Here is a 15,793-nt window from a genome sequence, read left to right as displayed (position 1 = left end):
CCTGCCTACTTACTCTCAGCTAATAAAAAGGGTCAAACCATCAGTAAAAACTGTCAAAGTGTGGACAGATGAAGCTATAGCAGCTCTACAGGACTGTGTTGGGTCTCACTTGCTGACCAGACTAGGAAACAGCAGGAGTCCTCAAGAAACTCCACCCATGGATCCAGGTAATCAAAACTAGAGATCCCCCTCTTATCTGTCTCTCATTCTCCTCCAGCTGTGGCTGGAGCAGCTCCTTGCTCTTTTTCACCTCCAGCTGCTGAAGGGGCAGCTCTCAGCTCCTCTTTCTCCTCACAGCTCTCTGCTCTCTTGTGAGGCCTGCTCACAGCAGACACACACAGAACTCCTTTCTTTACAGCAGAAGACGGGAGAGTCTGCCTAAGACTCAGAAACTAAGTTTTCTAGTGCCAGCAGCTACCACACAAGTCTGCTGGCTGGTTTAACAAGTACAGGAGCCACAAAACAGAGTTAGCTTGCTACTAACTCTACACAAAGGACTGGACCTGGGCCCTCTGACCTGCAGACTGGAGCACCAGACCTACACAGCAAATCCTGCATCCTCTCAGCTTTGGAGCCAAACCCCTGTCAGCCTGTCTCTTCCACGGATTCACCAGCTAAGAAGCAGCACACCACAAAGCATCTTTCTCTTCATGGACTGGTAACAACTGGGCATAGCCTAGCAACATATAGTAAAGCATAGCACAGCTAAGCAAGAATGTTTAACTTAATCAATGTACTGTACATGTATTGATTTTGGCTAAGGTTATTCATTGAACTATTGTTGTGATGTCCCTGTTGTTCATAGTCAGGTTATTGCATAGCCACACCGCTAGGTTAACGATAGCATGCTTAACACATGTTACATCCAATAACTAGGCCTTGTATGCAACTAACCTCTTCCTAACTTGGCACCTTGATCCTACACCAATTGGCCTTAAACAGAGAACCACACAGGTTTTACCTGTTTGTTAAATAAATGCTTTTGGATATACCTGTTGTCTGTTTTAATGTTGCACAAGAATGAGTTTTGCCAACCACTGCTCTGCAAAGAACTCCAAAATCCTTCAACCTTAACTAGCTATTGATATGGTAATTTTGTTTATAGTTATTAAATTAATTATTAATCAAAGTTCCAAATTGATAGATTAGTACACTTTGAGACTGAATTGGCTATCTTTTTCCCTGACTCCAAGGTGGTGCCCCGTTATTATTAATTCTTCTTATTAACTCCAAACTTATAGCCAAGGCCGAACAACTGTTTTGAGTGCACAGACTGGCACATGTTCAGAGATGCCGCCACCCAGGAGAACCACATCAATCTTGAGGAATATACATCAGCAGTGACATCATACACCAGCAAATGTGTTGATGATGTGGTGATCACAAAGACAATAAAATCATTCCCCAACCAGAGAGCAGTGGAGCAGGTGAACAGTTTTAAGTTCCTAGGTATCAGAACCTGTCATGGACATCACACATCGCCACTCTAGTAAAAAAAAAAAAGCTCAGAAAGAACTGTACTTCTTATGGAAACGTAAGTTCTTGTTAACTTTTACAGAGGAGCAATAGAAAGCATCCCGACTGGAAACATCACAAATTGGCATGGGATGTGCATAGCCCGAAACAGGAAGGCTCTGCAGCAGGTGATTAAAACTGCCCAGAACATCATCAGTACCCATCTACCGAGAAACAGTGATATCAGTGAGGTGAGGAGCCTGCATAGAGCCCAAAGGATACTAAAAGACAATTCCCACCCCTGCCACAGCCTGTTCACCCTGCTGCCATCTGGCAAGAGATACAGGAGTATCTGTGGTCGTACCACCAGACTACAGAGCAGCTTCTTTCCTCAGGCTGTGAGACTCCTCAGGTCATCCTCTGCACTACAACATAAAGAATAGTTTTGTTTTTGTGACTTGTTTGTTGTGACTATTTGTGTGGTTTCTGTTTTTGTGAGTGTTGTAAACTGATAATAAAAAAGATATTGAACCTTGAAATATCACTGCATATTTCGGACCTCTTATTGCCTTATGTCCCTTCCCACTCACTGAGATCCTAGAATGTGTCTTTTCTTGTTGTTCCAAGCTCCAGACTTAGGCACAAAGTGATCCTTTGCAATTAGGCCTCCTTTCCTTTGGCATGACCTGCCGTACAAGGTTAGGACTGCAAACTCTGTTTGCTGTTTTTAAAATCACTTTTAAAACCTGCTTTTTTCAAATGGTTTTTAAGTAAATTCATTTATTATTTTATGGTATTTTATTTAGTTTTAATCTTTTTGTGTTTTTATAATGTGTTCTGATTTTACTGTAAAGAACTTTGTGACTGTTTTGAAAAGTGCTTTATAAAGTTTAGGCTATTATTTTTATTATTATAAAACATAAGTCATCATCACAACCTCCATCATATGTAAAGGATTGGAATCAGTTTCCATTTACTGTTTACTCCTTGTCAGTGACCTGTTATCTCTCCCTCCTGTCCTCTGCTTAAACAGAAAATTACACTGCAAGAAAAATCTGCAGCACAAAGACAATGAACAAGTGTGAAGCTGCTGTGCTGTCAGCTCACCTCCATGACTTCATAGTAATTAGGAGATGAGCCTCTTCTCTGTATTAAATCTGCACCATGCATTAATTGTAATCAGCATGTGTAGCCAGGCTTGGCCAGCAGGGCCCAAGGGGCTGTATTGAGTGTGTGTCTGTCTGTGTGTCAAATATACAAGGCCAGCCATACTGAACCATGCTCTTCAAGGTTCACTGCAACTCTCTTGCTGCAGCAGAGCTCTCTGTGCAATTTTTGTCAGAGCAGGTGGTCTCTGACCTTCCAAGCAGTAGTCTCCTGGGTGAACGTGACTAAGCTGTGGCCTTTTAACAAACACCAGACCACAAATCATGCAATGCATACCAGGTGACATTTACTGTTATTATCCTTACCATACTAGTAATACGATTCTGTTTGGAGTGTTTGAAATAAATAAATAATAATGCAATCTGATGTTGAAACAACATGTATACTGCTAAATAGTTTCATGTCTACTTGAAGTTCATCTCAAATCTGAAACCACAAATTAGGGTTTATATCATTGCCACTTCCTTCCTTTGACCTGACCACTGTAAAAAAGGAACTAAGAAACTTTCTCTTCAGCACCTTAAGAGAGGCCTGCACATATTTAGTATATTGCTGTACTTCGGACGGACAGTGTTTAAAAAAACAATATTGTCTTTTTTATGCCATGCATTCGTCCTCCTAGTCAAAACCTGGCACCTACATTACCCACAATGCATCGCCATTCACTTAACTCTACATATTTGGATGTGTCATGCTAGTAAGCTGCTAATGTACCCTGGAACAGCTAGCTTTAAGCAGAGATGAGGAGTGGGTTACAGAGGTCTGGTAACCTCACTTATTTCTAACTCCGGGAGCCACAAAAGACTATATGATTTTTTCAGATAGTACTCCCCAACACCTGTGAACAGACTTTGATGTCTAAAATCAGTGGAATTCCCCTTTAACATCCTGGATTCACCCTTAATGTTATCTGCAGTGGGCTGGGGATTAATAACAACCATGACCTGAGCCGTTTCATGGATGAAAGATCATGTTACTTAATCTGTGTGCTCACTGGCCTAACTTAAAGCTGCTTTAATCAATAGTTTGATATGAACAATCAATCACGTGGTAATGTTTATGACAGGTGTCACTAACAGTAATAAAGTCACAGAGAATAATCACCAACTTTGCATTTCCCCTCAGCTCTATGGAGTTCTTTAGCATCTTTTAGCATCATTTAGCTGATTGTTTGGATTTTCTGGCCTGAAACTTTACTGTTTCACTCTCACTGTTTGTACACTGCCTGCCCAGCACCAAACAGCAGACACACAAAGTTAGAGACTAGCTTGTGAATTTTTCTCAGGGAGCAGAGTGAATATTGGTTCATCAGGTGGATACAAACTAACTCCAAATGAATGCTAATGTTGCTCTGTGTCTGCTGTATTTGTAAAGAAAAAAATGTATGCTAACAAATTATTCATATCAACTTCAAAAGGTAATAATCTGTTGTGTTTACATCTTGATTCTGCTGCCCCTGAAGCCAAAGAAATCAGATATTGCAGGTTAGTATTTTATTCAATTTGGAAAAAAGTTGTGATATGTCAAAAACAAAACTACTGGGGTGACCACATGGTTAGGCTCAGCAACAGGAATAAAACCCGAATAGGAATAAAAGCAGGACAACACAAAAGCAATTTAGTCTAAAAAAAAAAAAAAAAAAAAAAAAAAATTAAATTAAAAAAAATCAGGCAACACAAGATAGGCAACATAAGATAGAAAGCTGTGGTGCCATGGTCACATTATGATCATGTATCAGTGAGTGTAATTTGGGATTTTACAGAAATATCATTACTGATGTTCTGTTTGCTGCCCATAGCTGGCTGTGTGTAGAATTCTTTCCTTTTAGTTTATAAAATACCTGCAGGATCACACAGCAGCAGAAATGAATGCAATTCCAAATGAGAGGTGCTATTCGCATTTATGCATGTGGCACAGCAGCAGTAACTTCATTAATTCATTAAAAAACACGTCAACAGGATTGATCAGGAATCTTAATGTTTTTTTCTGCACATCCCACATATCAACTGTTAAGTGATTCCAAGTTAATACAGTGAGATTGGTATAAAACAGCAATTCTCAGGACGAATTCTGTCAGGGCATTTTTATTCTAACTAACTAAAGCTTACAATATACACTAAATGATATTTTCCTGTTTGCTGAACACTCTCCAACCATATCTGAGCTGTATTTGAGCTGTGTTTATTTATTGTTTATCTAAACTAAACAAGTCCTGCTGCTGCTGCTTCACACTAAAAGATTTCCACCAGCAAACCAGCAGGGGGCTCTTATTGTGAAGCAGCTACAGGAAATGCAATGTGTTGGTCACAGCATTAACAGAGATTGTTCAATAAAAAAAAAATGTTCTGAACAACACTATATGGACATATTCTGCACTGTTCGATAGACAGACTGCAGTTTGTGCAATCCAGCACAACTTCAACTCATCATTAAGATAAACAATGCCTTTCACCTTACTGTGCTGTGGAAAGCATGCCCTGAATGGTTGCAGTTGCTCATAGCTTGGCTCTGTTCAAGTATGCCCACCCATATGGAAAATCTCTTTGAGTATATATCTACCTTGGACTTGAGGACCCAGTACTCCTCTGTGCCATATTCGACATGTTTGAAAGCAGTCAGATAATCGTAGCTGATGGCCGCCGTCTGCAGACAAACAGAACAATGACATGTAAAGAACTCAGAGGTCAGCAGGTAGACTTCTCTTTAAAATACAGCACTCACAAACATTTCAGCAAGTTTAATGTCAGCACAATTTAGTAAAGTAGCTAACAGTAGCCTAAGTGTACATCGCTCAGTGTTCACAGTAACAACCTGCACTCCTTATTTGGAAGGTCCTGGTGCCAAATGGAAAAGATGGTGCCGACTACAAACTGCAAATCTGGCCTTTAAACCAATGAGTGACGCCCCACTAAGTCTATCTTTATTACAGTCTATGCGCCTGACATGTTTTAAGACATACTCCTCTTTGAATAATAATTTGTGTCTGATTTGTGTCACAAAAAAGGTTCCTTCTGAGTGTAAAGTTTCCACATCACGCTTGTTTAAGTTGCATATTGGACCATGAATGGCTCTGAACTAGTTGTGATTCTGCACAGTGAAGCTCAAACACACAGGTGAAGGAACAAAAAGGAAAAACCCATTTTTGAGTGGAGGGGGACTTTACTAAGACAAAGCAGTATTACTTTGACGGCAATGATGCTGTCAAAGTACAGCATGATGTTCATTGAGATGTCCTATCGCCCATTAGAAGTAGGTTTCAAGTCTCTGTAAGCTGCAGCTGAATCCAGTGGTAACTGGACTAACATTCAAAAATCAATAACCCTGCAGTAAGCTTTTGGAAATTGGTGATGTAGTTATGTTAAGTATACAGAATTTGTATCAGGTTTATTTTGATTCATTGAAATATAATCACAGTCTCAATGCAAACACATATTTTACCAGCAAAAGTAACACAACAAATTAGTACAACCACCTGAAACATCACAAAAAGGTCAGAAAACTTCAGCTACAAGTCCCTGTCACCCGACTGTTGTGTAAAAATTCTGAGCATTGGTCAACACCAAAGGTAGAAGAAAGTGTCAAGGAGCCTTGACGTCTTATGCTGAGCTATATGCTATAAGAAGAAAGTGTCAAGGAGCCTTGACGTCTTATGCTGAGCTATATGCTATATTTATTGAAACACTTGGCCAAGCGGAGAACAGAAACCGTAAACATCAAGGTGTTCTGCACAAGATGTAGTCTCTTCCTGTTCTGCCTTCTGAATGTCTGACTTTTAGTCTTTAACCCCAACAAATCATCCCACGATATGAAAAATTAGTCTTGTTCTCATTTAGTTTCTAAACAAGGAACTGCACTTTACCCGTGTTAGTTCAGGCCACATTGCATGGTACTTTCAGGTCACCGTCAGCACAGTCTGGTTATGCTAATGTCAATCTGTTCAATCACCTATCTGTGATGTCTAGAGAATCTTGGGCCATCTTCCTGACCCTTGTTACCGGGACAACATCGGTTCACTCTTTATCAGAGTGGCTCCAGTTTTCCCAAACATCACAGACAGTTACTCTGAGCCTCAAGGAAAAGAGAAAATGTCTCCTGCAAAAAAATATTAGTGTGACCTCAAGGCCAATGCTTAACCCTGTATAACCCCTTAAGATGGAAAATTCCATAACACCAACCACTCAAACATCCATCGGAACATAATGAAGACTACGGAGACAAGGATTTATTACCTAAATGAGGCAAAGATACGGCTCTGATCATCACCACAAAACAAAGGATGAATGCTTTGCTGCTGCCTTCCCACAACATGTTTTTCTGCCTGCTCTAATTGTACACTAACGTTAAATGTCAAACAGCGGTTGAGGCAGAATTATGAAAAATGTGTCATTTTGAGGCCACAACAGGTTTATGATCAAGCTGAACTATGGAATTGTACATTAGTACTTGCAGTACATTTTTATCAGTAATTACTTTATCATGAGCAGTCTGACTGTGTGTTCTGACAGAAGGCAAAGTGAATTTTAGTCAATGCAAAGAAGCACATAGATGCCAATTTGTATCCCAGGGCTTTATGATTTTCATTTTATCCAGTGAAGTGATCAGTAGTAGCAATGTAGTAGTAGGCTGTGGACAGGTTTTGATCTGATCCTCTGAAGTTAACCTGCTACCTTTTTTTTTTTTTTTAAAACCAAACTCACCAACAACTGTACAGATTGTTGACTAGCTGCAGCCCGGCAGCAGTAGTAGCAGTTGTAGGAGAGTCACATCGACAGTGGTAAATCTGAAGTGGTAAGTTTTTAGTTTAAATGTTTAAAACATCACAGAATTGAAAATATCTTCACTGGACAAAACTAACTACTGACTAAAACTAAAAGTTGATATATTTAAATGCCAGGTATGTTAGCCAATTTTTAGGGGTGTAACGGTACACAAAATTCACGGTTCAGTATGTACCGTTGGTTTTGGGGTCATGGTTTGATACATTTTTGGTACAGCAGAAAAAAGAAAGGTAGAAAATAATATTTTGTTCCTTTATTTTGAAAAATGTAAACATCCAACAATGGCTCATTGGCCAAAACTATTACTGAAACAGTTTAGTTGTGCTCAGTTGTGTTGAGTTGTTGCTTGGGTGTGTTTAATTGTACAGCTATTTTATGATGATTTACAGTCACTCAGAACTGGTTCTTATGATGCGCTGTCCGACCATGTTGGAAATCAAATATATTTATAGTTGTTTTGAATGGCTTCACTCAAAGCCAACTGTCACAGAAAGGGGAGGGGGATGGAGGAGATGCAATATTGTTTAAATACAGGGATAATGGCGCATATTTTAATAATAATGGTGGCAGCGACACTACATGAGCATAGGTAACCAGGGTAATTTGGCTGAACATACATCTATGAGCATGCTACCCGCATGCTACAGCTAAGTGGTGCACTGCCAAAATGTTCCAGGTGGAACTCAAGCATTATTGTTCCACACATGGGAATAATTGGATTATTAAACTATTTTGACAGTAATTGGGTCAGGGAGCATACCAAACTGAGGAAAGTCACATACTGAACTGAATATCCTGTACCAAACGGTTCAGGACAAGTACACAAACCGTCACACCCAAACTTATTATTGATTGTTGCTTTAATTTTTATCATTTGAATGGGGACAGTGCTTTACGCTGCGAGAGTGGGGACCGCATAGGGCTCAGCAAAAAAACGCAGCTGCCGTCCAGGCTCAACATATGCCGAAATGCAACCCGACATCACGCTGCGGTGGCCACACATGCATGCAAGCACACATTCCTGGTTGATTACTTGTCAAGATGGCGGAGTGCATAGATGCAGCAGCTCAGCGCTCTCCAATACTTAGCACCTCTTTGTCTATACTTAGCAGCTCTGCGTCTTTCAAGACCTACACCCGAACTGAAATCTTGCAGATGAGAGACTATTGTACTGCATGTGTCCCCATAGAGCTCAGCTCTTTCCCAGAGGACATCACTCGCTCCGCGAAGTGAACCAAGTTCGACAGGCACGGAAGGAGGCACAGACAGCAATGCAAGAGGAAGGTGTGCTAGGCGACACTTAGCCCCGCATAAACTTGCTCTAACTTCTTTCTGGCCGCTCTCTCATTAACAAGCTGGACTATCTGAGACTACGGACTTCCTAGCATCGCTTGGACAGCTGCATTATGATAATGATGGAGACCTGAATACATGAAAACATCCCAGACACAGCCGTGGCGCTAGCAGGCCACACCATCCACCAAGCAGACCGCACCACGGACTCCGGTAAAACAAGAGGAGGGGGGTATGTGTGTACATAAACAACAACTGGTGCACGGACACTATTGTTACTAAAAGACACTGCTGCCCCAACTTGGAGCTTCTAATGTTGAAATGCAGACCTTTCTGCCTGCCTAAGGAAGTCTCAGCAGTCTTTAATCGCAGCTGTGTATGTCCACCCTCATGCTAAGCTAGCCATGAGCAAGCTACACGGTGCCATCAGCAGGCAACAAAACAAGCTATCAGACAGTATTTTTATTGTGGCAGGTGACTCTAACTACTCCAATTTCAGTTTTACTCAAGTTTCACGAGAATGTTGATGTTAAAACAAGGAAGGGCAAAACACTGGACCAGGTGTACACAAACATCCCTGGAGCCTACAAACTGACCCATCACCCCACCCTGAGCAGTCTGATTATCTGTCCCCCTTTCTGACTCAAGCATACAAACCTCTCATCTGCAGATCCAAACCACAAACCAAAACGGTACAGATTTGGACTGACAAAGCAGAATCATCACTGCAGGACAGGGATGATCGTGGCCGCCACAAGCCGCAGTCACAAGCCTAAATGATTATCAATCAATCAATTTTTATTTATATAGCGCCAAATCACAACAAAAGTCATCTCAGGGCACTTTTCACATAGAGCAGGTCAAGACTGTACTCTTTAATTTACAGAGACCCAACAATTCCCCCATGAGCAAGCACTTGGCGACAGCGGTAAGGAAAAACTCCCCTTTAACGAGTAGAAACCTCAAGCAGAACCTGGCTCTTGGTGGGCGGCCATCTGCTTTTTGTTGACTTCAGTTCAGCTTTCAATTCCATCAACCCACACAAACAGCAGACACTTGGTCTTAACACCCCTCTCTGTCTGTGGATCATGGACTTTCTCACCAACAGACCCCATGTGAGACTAGGCAATCTCACCTCCTCTACTATCATCCTCAACACTGGTGCCCCTCAAAGTTGCAGACGACACAACCATAGTGGGTCTGATTACAAATAATGAGCAAACCGTCTACAGGGAGGTCCACATACTGTCTACATGGTGTAACAACAACTTGATCCTCAACACCAAAAAGACAAAGGAAGTCATCATAGACTTCAGGAAAAACAAGAAAACGCACCACATAGGACTATGCATCAACAGGGAGAAGGTGGGGCAGGTCACCAGTTTTAACTATCTTGGACTCCACATATCAGAGGACCTGACCTGGAGTGTGAACACCGCACACCTGGTCAAGAGGGCCCAGCAGCGCCTCTCCTTCCTGAGAACTCTGAGGTGCAACAAACGCCCCCAAAAACTCCTGATAAACTTCTAGCGCTGCACAATAGAGAGTATCCTGACATACTGCTGTACAATCTGGTACTCCAGCTGCACTGCAGAGGAGAGGAAGGACCTACAGCGGATAATGAAGACAGCTCAGTGGATTGTTGGCTCCCCACTTCCAAAACTGACAGACATCCACTCAAGTCGTCTTCTCAGACGTGCAGACTTCACACCCTGTCACCACCTGTTCACCACCTTCCCCCCAGGCAGGCTCAGGGTCATGAGGGCACAGACCAACCATCTGAAAAACAGCTTTTTCCCTAGAGCTGTGGACATGCTGTTAAACTCATAGGGTTGTTCTAACCCCTGACTCCCCACTGCCACCACTGCTACCTCAAGTGCGATAACTGTGCAATATTTCTCCTACAGTTGCAGTAAGATATTTATTATATTGCTATGTATATATTTTGTATAATACTTTCTCAGATTTAATTGTTATATTTTATTTTATTATTTTAATAATGCAATGACAATATATGTATGTATCTATCTTTGTAACATGAACACAGTATTCAGCTCTTCACCCCATGATCATCGCAATGAAAGATAAGTTGCCACTGTGAAAAGTTTCCGGAGTTGTAAAATCCTGCTTGTGAATATTAAAAACCGCTGTGCAGTGTTTTGGCTTCTGATAAATCCTTAAATGCATTAATCTGTAACTCCAACTCGACTTCTTGGATTGTATTTCATTGTCTCACCGGTACCTCAAACAACAGGCCCCTACCATTATAGCCCCCTGCACCTAGTGCCGGATGGCTGGGTTTGGTGTGTATGCAACATAAGCACATTACCTGCAGGTTTTTATACATTTACGTTCTTGTAACAGTTATTGTGAAAATCTAAATTTAGTTTCAGATTTATATTAATTTTAAAAAATGCTGAAAAAATTTAACATAAAAGGTCGGTACAAGTTATATCAACAAATACATATTCAGCAAAGTAAAGTTTTTGCATAGCTACACTCTTTGTGTGTATGAACGAGCAAGTGCACATACACAACATGATTTGTTTTGTCCCTACCAAAGCTAAAACCATCTACACCCTTGATCTAAACTTTAAGGGCGCATCAAATTCAAATTCATAACTCACGGTGGCTGCAGCTCGTCCAAAGCGGATGAAACTCAAGTCATTGAGGTCAAGCTGTCTGTTGTAGAGGTAAAACCCAGATGAGGCAAACACTGCTGTGGCCAAAGAGGAGACTTTGAGGAGCCGACCAGCCATCAGAGACACTATGAGAGGAAGAATGAACATGAAGAATAAGACCTCACAGGATCTGAGACAGGGATAAAGAAAAAAGTGTATTGGCAACATGTGAACGCAACATGAAATGTTTCAACATTGGATAAAGGTAATAACTCATTATGTTATTAATATGCAGTGAGTGTTTCCTCTAACAGGACAAGTGGAACCAAATCACGTCAGGAAAATACCTGCCACAGCAATACCCCCTCACGGTAGGGGTCAAGCATTTAGGCATGTACCTTTCTTGCTCACCTGCTGAGAATAGTGAAAGATAACTCATCTGACCTGATAACTTTTTTTCTAATCTTTGTAGACCCCTGAACTCTCCAATGTCACATTCATTCTTTGTCATGTAATGAGAGGTTTATGCACTGCAACATTAAACATCCCTCCCTATGACAGACTGTTAACTGTTGAATTGCATTATGTAACACACTCATATGGTAGCATCTGCATTAGTTATGTTTCTCTTCAGTTTTTTCCCCTTATTTGTCATCCATCTGTATATGAGCATGTTTTTTTCCTGAGAGGACAAAGCGTGTAACAGAGTTAAAAAGGCACCTTAATAATTGTTATTTCCAATTTGCATTTGTGAATTTTATCTATGATTCAATGATTATGTTGAGTATTTGTGAATTTTATCTTAATGGGTGACCCAGTTATGTATAAGGCCCACTCATCCCAACATCACTGAATACACTACTGCTGCAGATATATGTTCACTAAGTTTTCATAGAGAACTCTCAACTCACACATTTCCACTGAGCACACAGTGACATCAGATAAAGCCTGTAAGGGTTCAGGTCTCAGGGCAGAGAGTGCACACCATAGACTCTATATGAAGATGGATGTAGCGAGTTGTGACGTCACCCATTGGTCTGCATTGGAGCCAGTTTGAAACCCAGAGTTGAAGCTTATAATCAGCCCCAGCTTTTCTGTTTGGACCCAGGACCTTCCAAATAAGGACAGCAGGGTATTGCCTTTTTTCACACTCTGGAAACATACCCCGCTACCTCGGACCAAAGCTAACGCTAGCTTACCAAGAACATCAAGCACTGCACACTTAGACTAATGTTAGCTAACTAACACGACAGGTATTGGTATCAAGTAAGATTAAACTTAACAAAATATTGCATCAATAGTCTGACTCAGTGTGAGTCCAGGACGGGGGAGTGCAGCAGGTGAGCAAATTGTCAATCACACCTGTCAATCAACGCCCACACAGTACACATAAAAGCTACTATACATCTTCAAATCTTATTAATGGAGCAATGATTTCCAAAATGACCACCAGCGCACTTACTAGAGGGCCCAAATTTAGCGACTGAGACCATGATTCAAGATTCAAGATTCATGATTCATTTATTATCATTTTGCAACACAAGATTGTATAACAAAATGTAGCTTGAAGTCCCTTAATGCTATTCACAAAAACAGAAATTATATGAATGGATTAATAAATAATAAGTCATATAAATAAAATTATTTTTTATATCGTACTGCAGAGGATGTATTGAGATACGACAGCGGATACTTCTGTATCTCTTGCCAGATGGCAGCAGGGTGAACAGGCTGTGGCAGGAGTGGGAATTATCTTTTAGTATCCTTTGGGCTCTATGCAGGCTCCTCACCTCACTGATATCACTGATGCTAAGTAGATGGGTAGATGGGTAGATGGGTACTGATGATGTTCTGAGCAGTTTTAATCACCCGCTGCAGAGCCTTCCTGTCTAGGCCATGCACATCCCATGCCAATATGTGAGCGGCATGGCAAAATGGCTCGAAGGCATCCCCTACAAAATTTCAAACTAAAAGTATCCACCCTTAAGGTTTATGTGGATGAACAACATTTGGTAGGCACATGTATCATGTTCAGACTCACAACAAAGCTTCTTGGAGTGATGCCCTAGTTCAACAGGAAGTCAGCCGTTTTGAATTTACCGTGCAATTTTGGTGCAGTTTTTGCCATTTCCAGACATTGTATTTTAACAAACTCCCCCTAGAGCTTTAACACAATCGACTTCAAATTTGGTCAGTGTCTTCTAAAGACCTTTGTGATAAAAAGTTATCAAACTCTTGAGTTTTTTGCAGAACACTACTGCCGCGGCAATGTGGCAAATTTTGATGGTTCGCCATGAATCAGGAAGTTGTTATAACCTTGATCGCCTAATCTGCCCCAAATTTTTCATGCTTGATAGAGGTCCCGCCCTGAATTTATCCATGTGTCAATATTGATTCATTGTCATAGTGCCACCTACTGGCTACAGGAAGTTACAGGTGCTATACTTTTATGACCTGTGCCTAGCAGGTTGAACAGATTCACTTAAAATTTGGTCAGAAAAGCCTTACAACCTTGATGTTACATTGTGAATATTGTGAGTTTTCTTTGAACACGGTTGCTTTGGTGACGTGGTGAATTTCGATGTTTCGCCATTGCAAAACAAATTGTTGTAACTCGACTCCACATGATCCGCTCTTTCCTAATAAATACTCCTAGCAGGTTAACCAGATCCACATAAAATTTGGTCAGCGATGTTGTAAAACGTTGATGATGCTAAATGGTGAAGCTTTTGCGTTTTCATCAAAAGCTGTTCCCATGGCGACGCATTATTCACCATGAAACATTAAGCTGAGGGGCTAGTGGTGCTCGACAACTCACAAAACTTGGCATACCTGTCAGAAGAATTGTATTTAGTTGTCAGATATGGATCTTGTGCTCAGGTGTGGGAGAATGACTTGATAGCTCCCCCTAGAAAATTAAAAAATTAAAATTAAAAAAAGCAAAAGCCACCACCTTCAAATTTGACATAGATGGACGAAATTTGGTAGGTATATATATTGTGTCCAGATGCACAAAAAGCCTCTTGGAGGCATACCCTAAGTCGAAAAGGAAGTCAGCCATTTTAAATTTTAGCGCTGTTTTTGCCATTTACAGGTGTTGTATTTTAACAAACTCCTCCAAGATATTTATCTTGACCAACTTCAAATTTGATCAGTGTCATCAAAAGATCTGTATGATGAAAAGTTATCAAAATCTTGAGTTTTCATTATACAACGCTGCTGTGGCAACGCGGTGAAGGAAGCTGTTTGAGGGGCAAGGGATGCTTGAAAACTCACAAAACTTGGCAGACGCGTGTGAAGGGGTGTACTTAATTGTGTGATAAGGGTGTTCAAAACGACTCAAGGGCGTCCCCTAGAATATTTCAATGTCAAAGCCTCCACCTTTAAATTTGACATAGATGAACGAAATTTGGAAGGCCCATGAATCATGTCAAGACGCACAAAAAAGTCTCCAGGAGCCATACCCTCAGTCCAACAGGAAGTCAGTCATTTTGAATTTTAACACAGTTTTTGCAATTTGCAGCCATTGTATTTTAACAAACTCCTCCTAGAAATTGAACTTAACCCAAATATCCATTCATTCGCAAATCAATAGCGTTTGGGAGCCTCCTTTTAAGGAATAGGGCAGTACGTAAGCGAGTGAGTGGTTAAAAGAGAGAGCGAGCGTCAGAAAAGTGATGGTGAATGCGAACGGAGCAGAGGAAAGGGTCAGCAGTAAGTTGTCAATCTTGCAGTGAATGGACAGTACAGACTACAGTGTGTCAGTTAAAAAATGCTGCAGCTTGTCAAGACCATGAAGAGTCATGTCTGTTGTTTCCTCCAACTTTCTTGGCCAATTCTGATTTCCAATTTTTTTAAAAGTCTGACTTACCGATTCTTAGCGATTCTGATTTTCTTTATGAGAATTAAAGAGGACCTATTATGCTCATTTCAGCTCTTAATTTTTATTTTTTGACCCCACTAGAGTAGCTCTGCATGATTCAAAGTTCAAAAAACTCCTTATTTATCTTGTACTGGCCCATTATGCAGCCCCTCAATATACACAGTTTCTCTTACACTCCGTTTTAGCTTCCTGTCTCTTTAAGGCCCCCCTCCCTATGAGCTCACTCTATTCTGACTGGCCAGCTTTACATATCAGAGTTGTGTAACTTTACCGTCATTGCAAACCAAACATTTCCTGCTTTACTAATTCAAATAAAAGCTTTTAGATGACTAACTAATAGGAGACTTTTATTGTGGAGAATTTACAGGAAGTAAAAACATGTTCCTCACTGACTTAGCATAGCTTCGTTAGCAGGGCTAAAAACCGGTCAAAACAACAACATATGGCTATTTGTTCAGCGGATCAGTTAGAAATTAAAGCTACTCTTCTTGTGAAATATCCCATGACTCTGGCCAAATCTTACATTAAAAATCACATTTTTTTGCATGAATTTCCGTCGTGAATCCATTGATACAGGTTTTAAAGTGGTCAGACTT

General features: G+C 40.8%; 1 protein-coding gene and 1 long non-coding RNA gene across 7 annotated transcripts in view; both read right to left on the bottom strand.

The window, feature by feature from the left end:
* The window catches only part of LOC137199226 (uncharacterized), a 348,155-nt gene that overhangs the window by 165,305 nt on the left and 167,057 nt on the right, over window positions 1-15,793 (bottom strand). The gene's annotated exons all lie outside the window — the stretch shown is intronic.
* The window catches only part of adck1 (aarF domain containing kinase 1), a 138,932-nt gene that overhangs the window by 119,974 nt on the left and 3,165 nt on the right, over window positions 1-15,793 (bottom strand). For 4 of the 6 annotated variants that reach the window (XM_067614150.1, XM_067614145.1, XM_067614146.1 and 1 more), the window contains 3 exons: window positions 14,147-14,222; window positions 11,321-11,460; window positions 5,182-5,265 (listed from right to left, as the gene is read on the bottom strand). In XM_067614150.1, the coding sequence (XP_067470251.1) occupies window positions 5,182-5,265; window positions 11,321-11,452 (216 nt within the window). In that variant the 5' untranslated portion in view covers window positions 11,453-11,460; window positions 14,147-14,222. The remainder of the gene's footprint in view (window positions 1-5,181; window positions 5,266-11,320; window positions 11,461-14,146; window positions 14,223-15,793) is intronic. The other 2 variants (XM_067614149.1, XM_067614147.1) reach the window with 1 other exon arrangement.

The sequence above is a fragment of the Thunnus thynnus genome, chromosome 16 (assembly GCF_963924715.1).
Source record: "Thunnus thynnus chromosome 16, fThuThy2.1, whole genome shotgun sequence".
Taxonomy (NCBI): Eukaryota; Metazoa; Chordata; class Actinopteri; order Scombriformes; family Scombridae; genus Thunnus; species Thunnus thynnus.
This window is presented reverse-complemented; position numbering and strand designations above follow the sequence as displayed.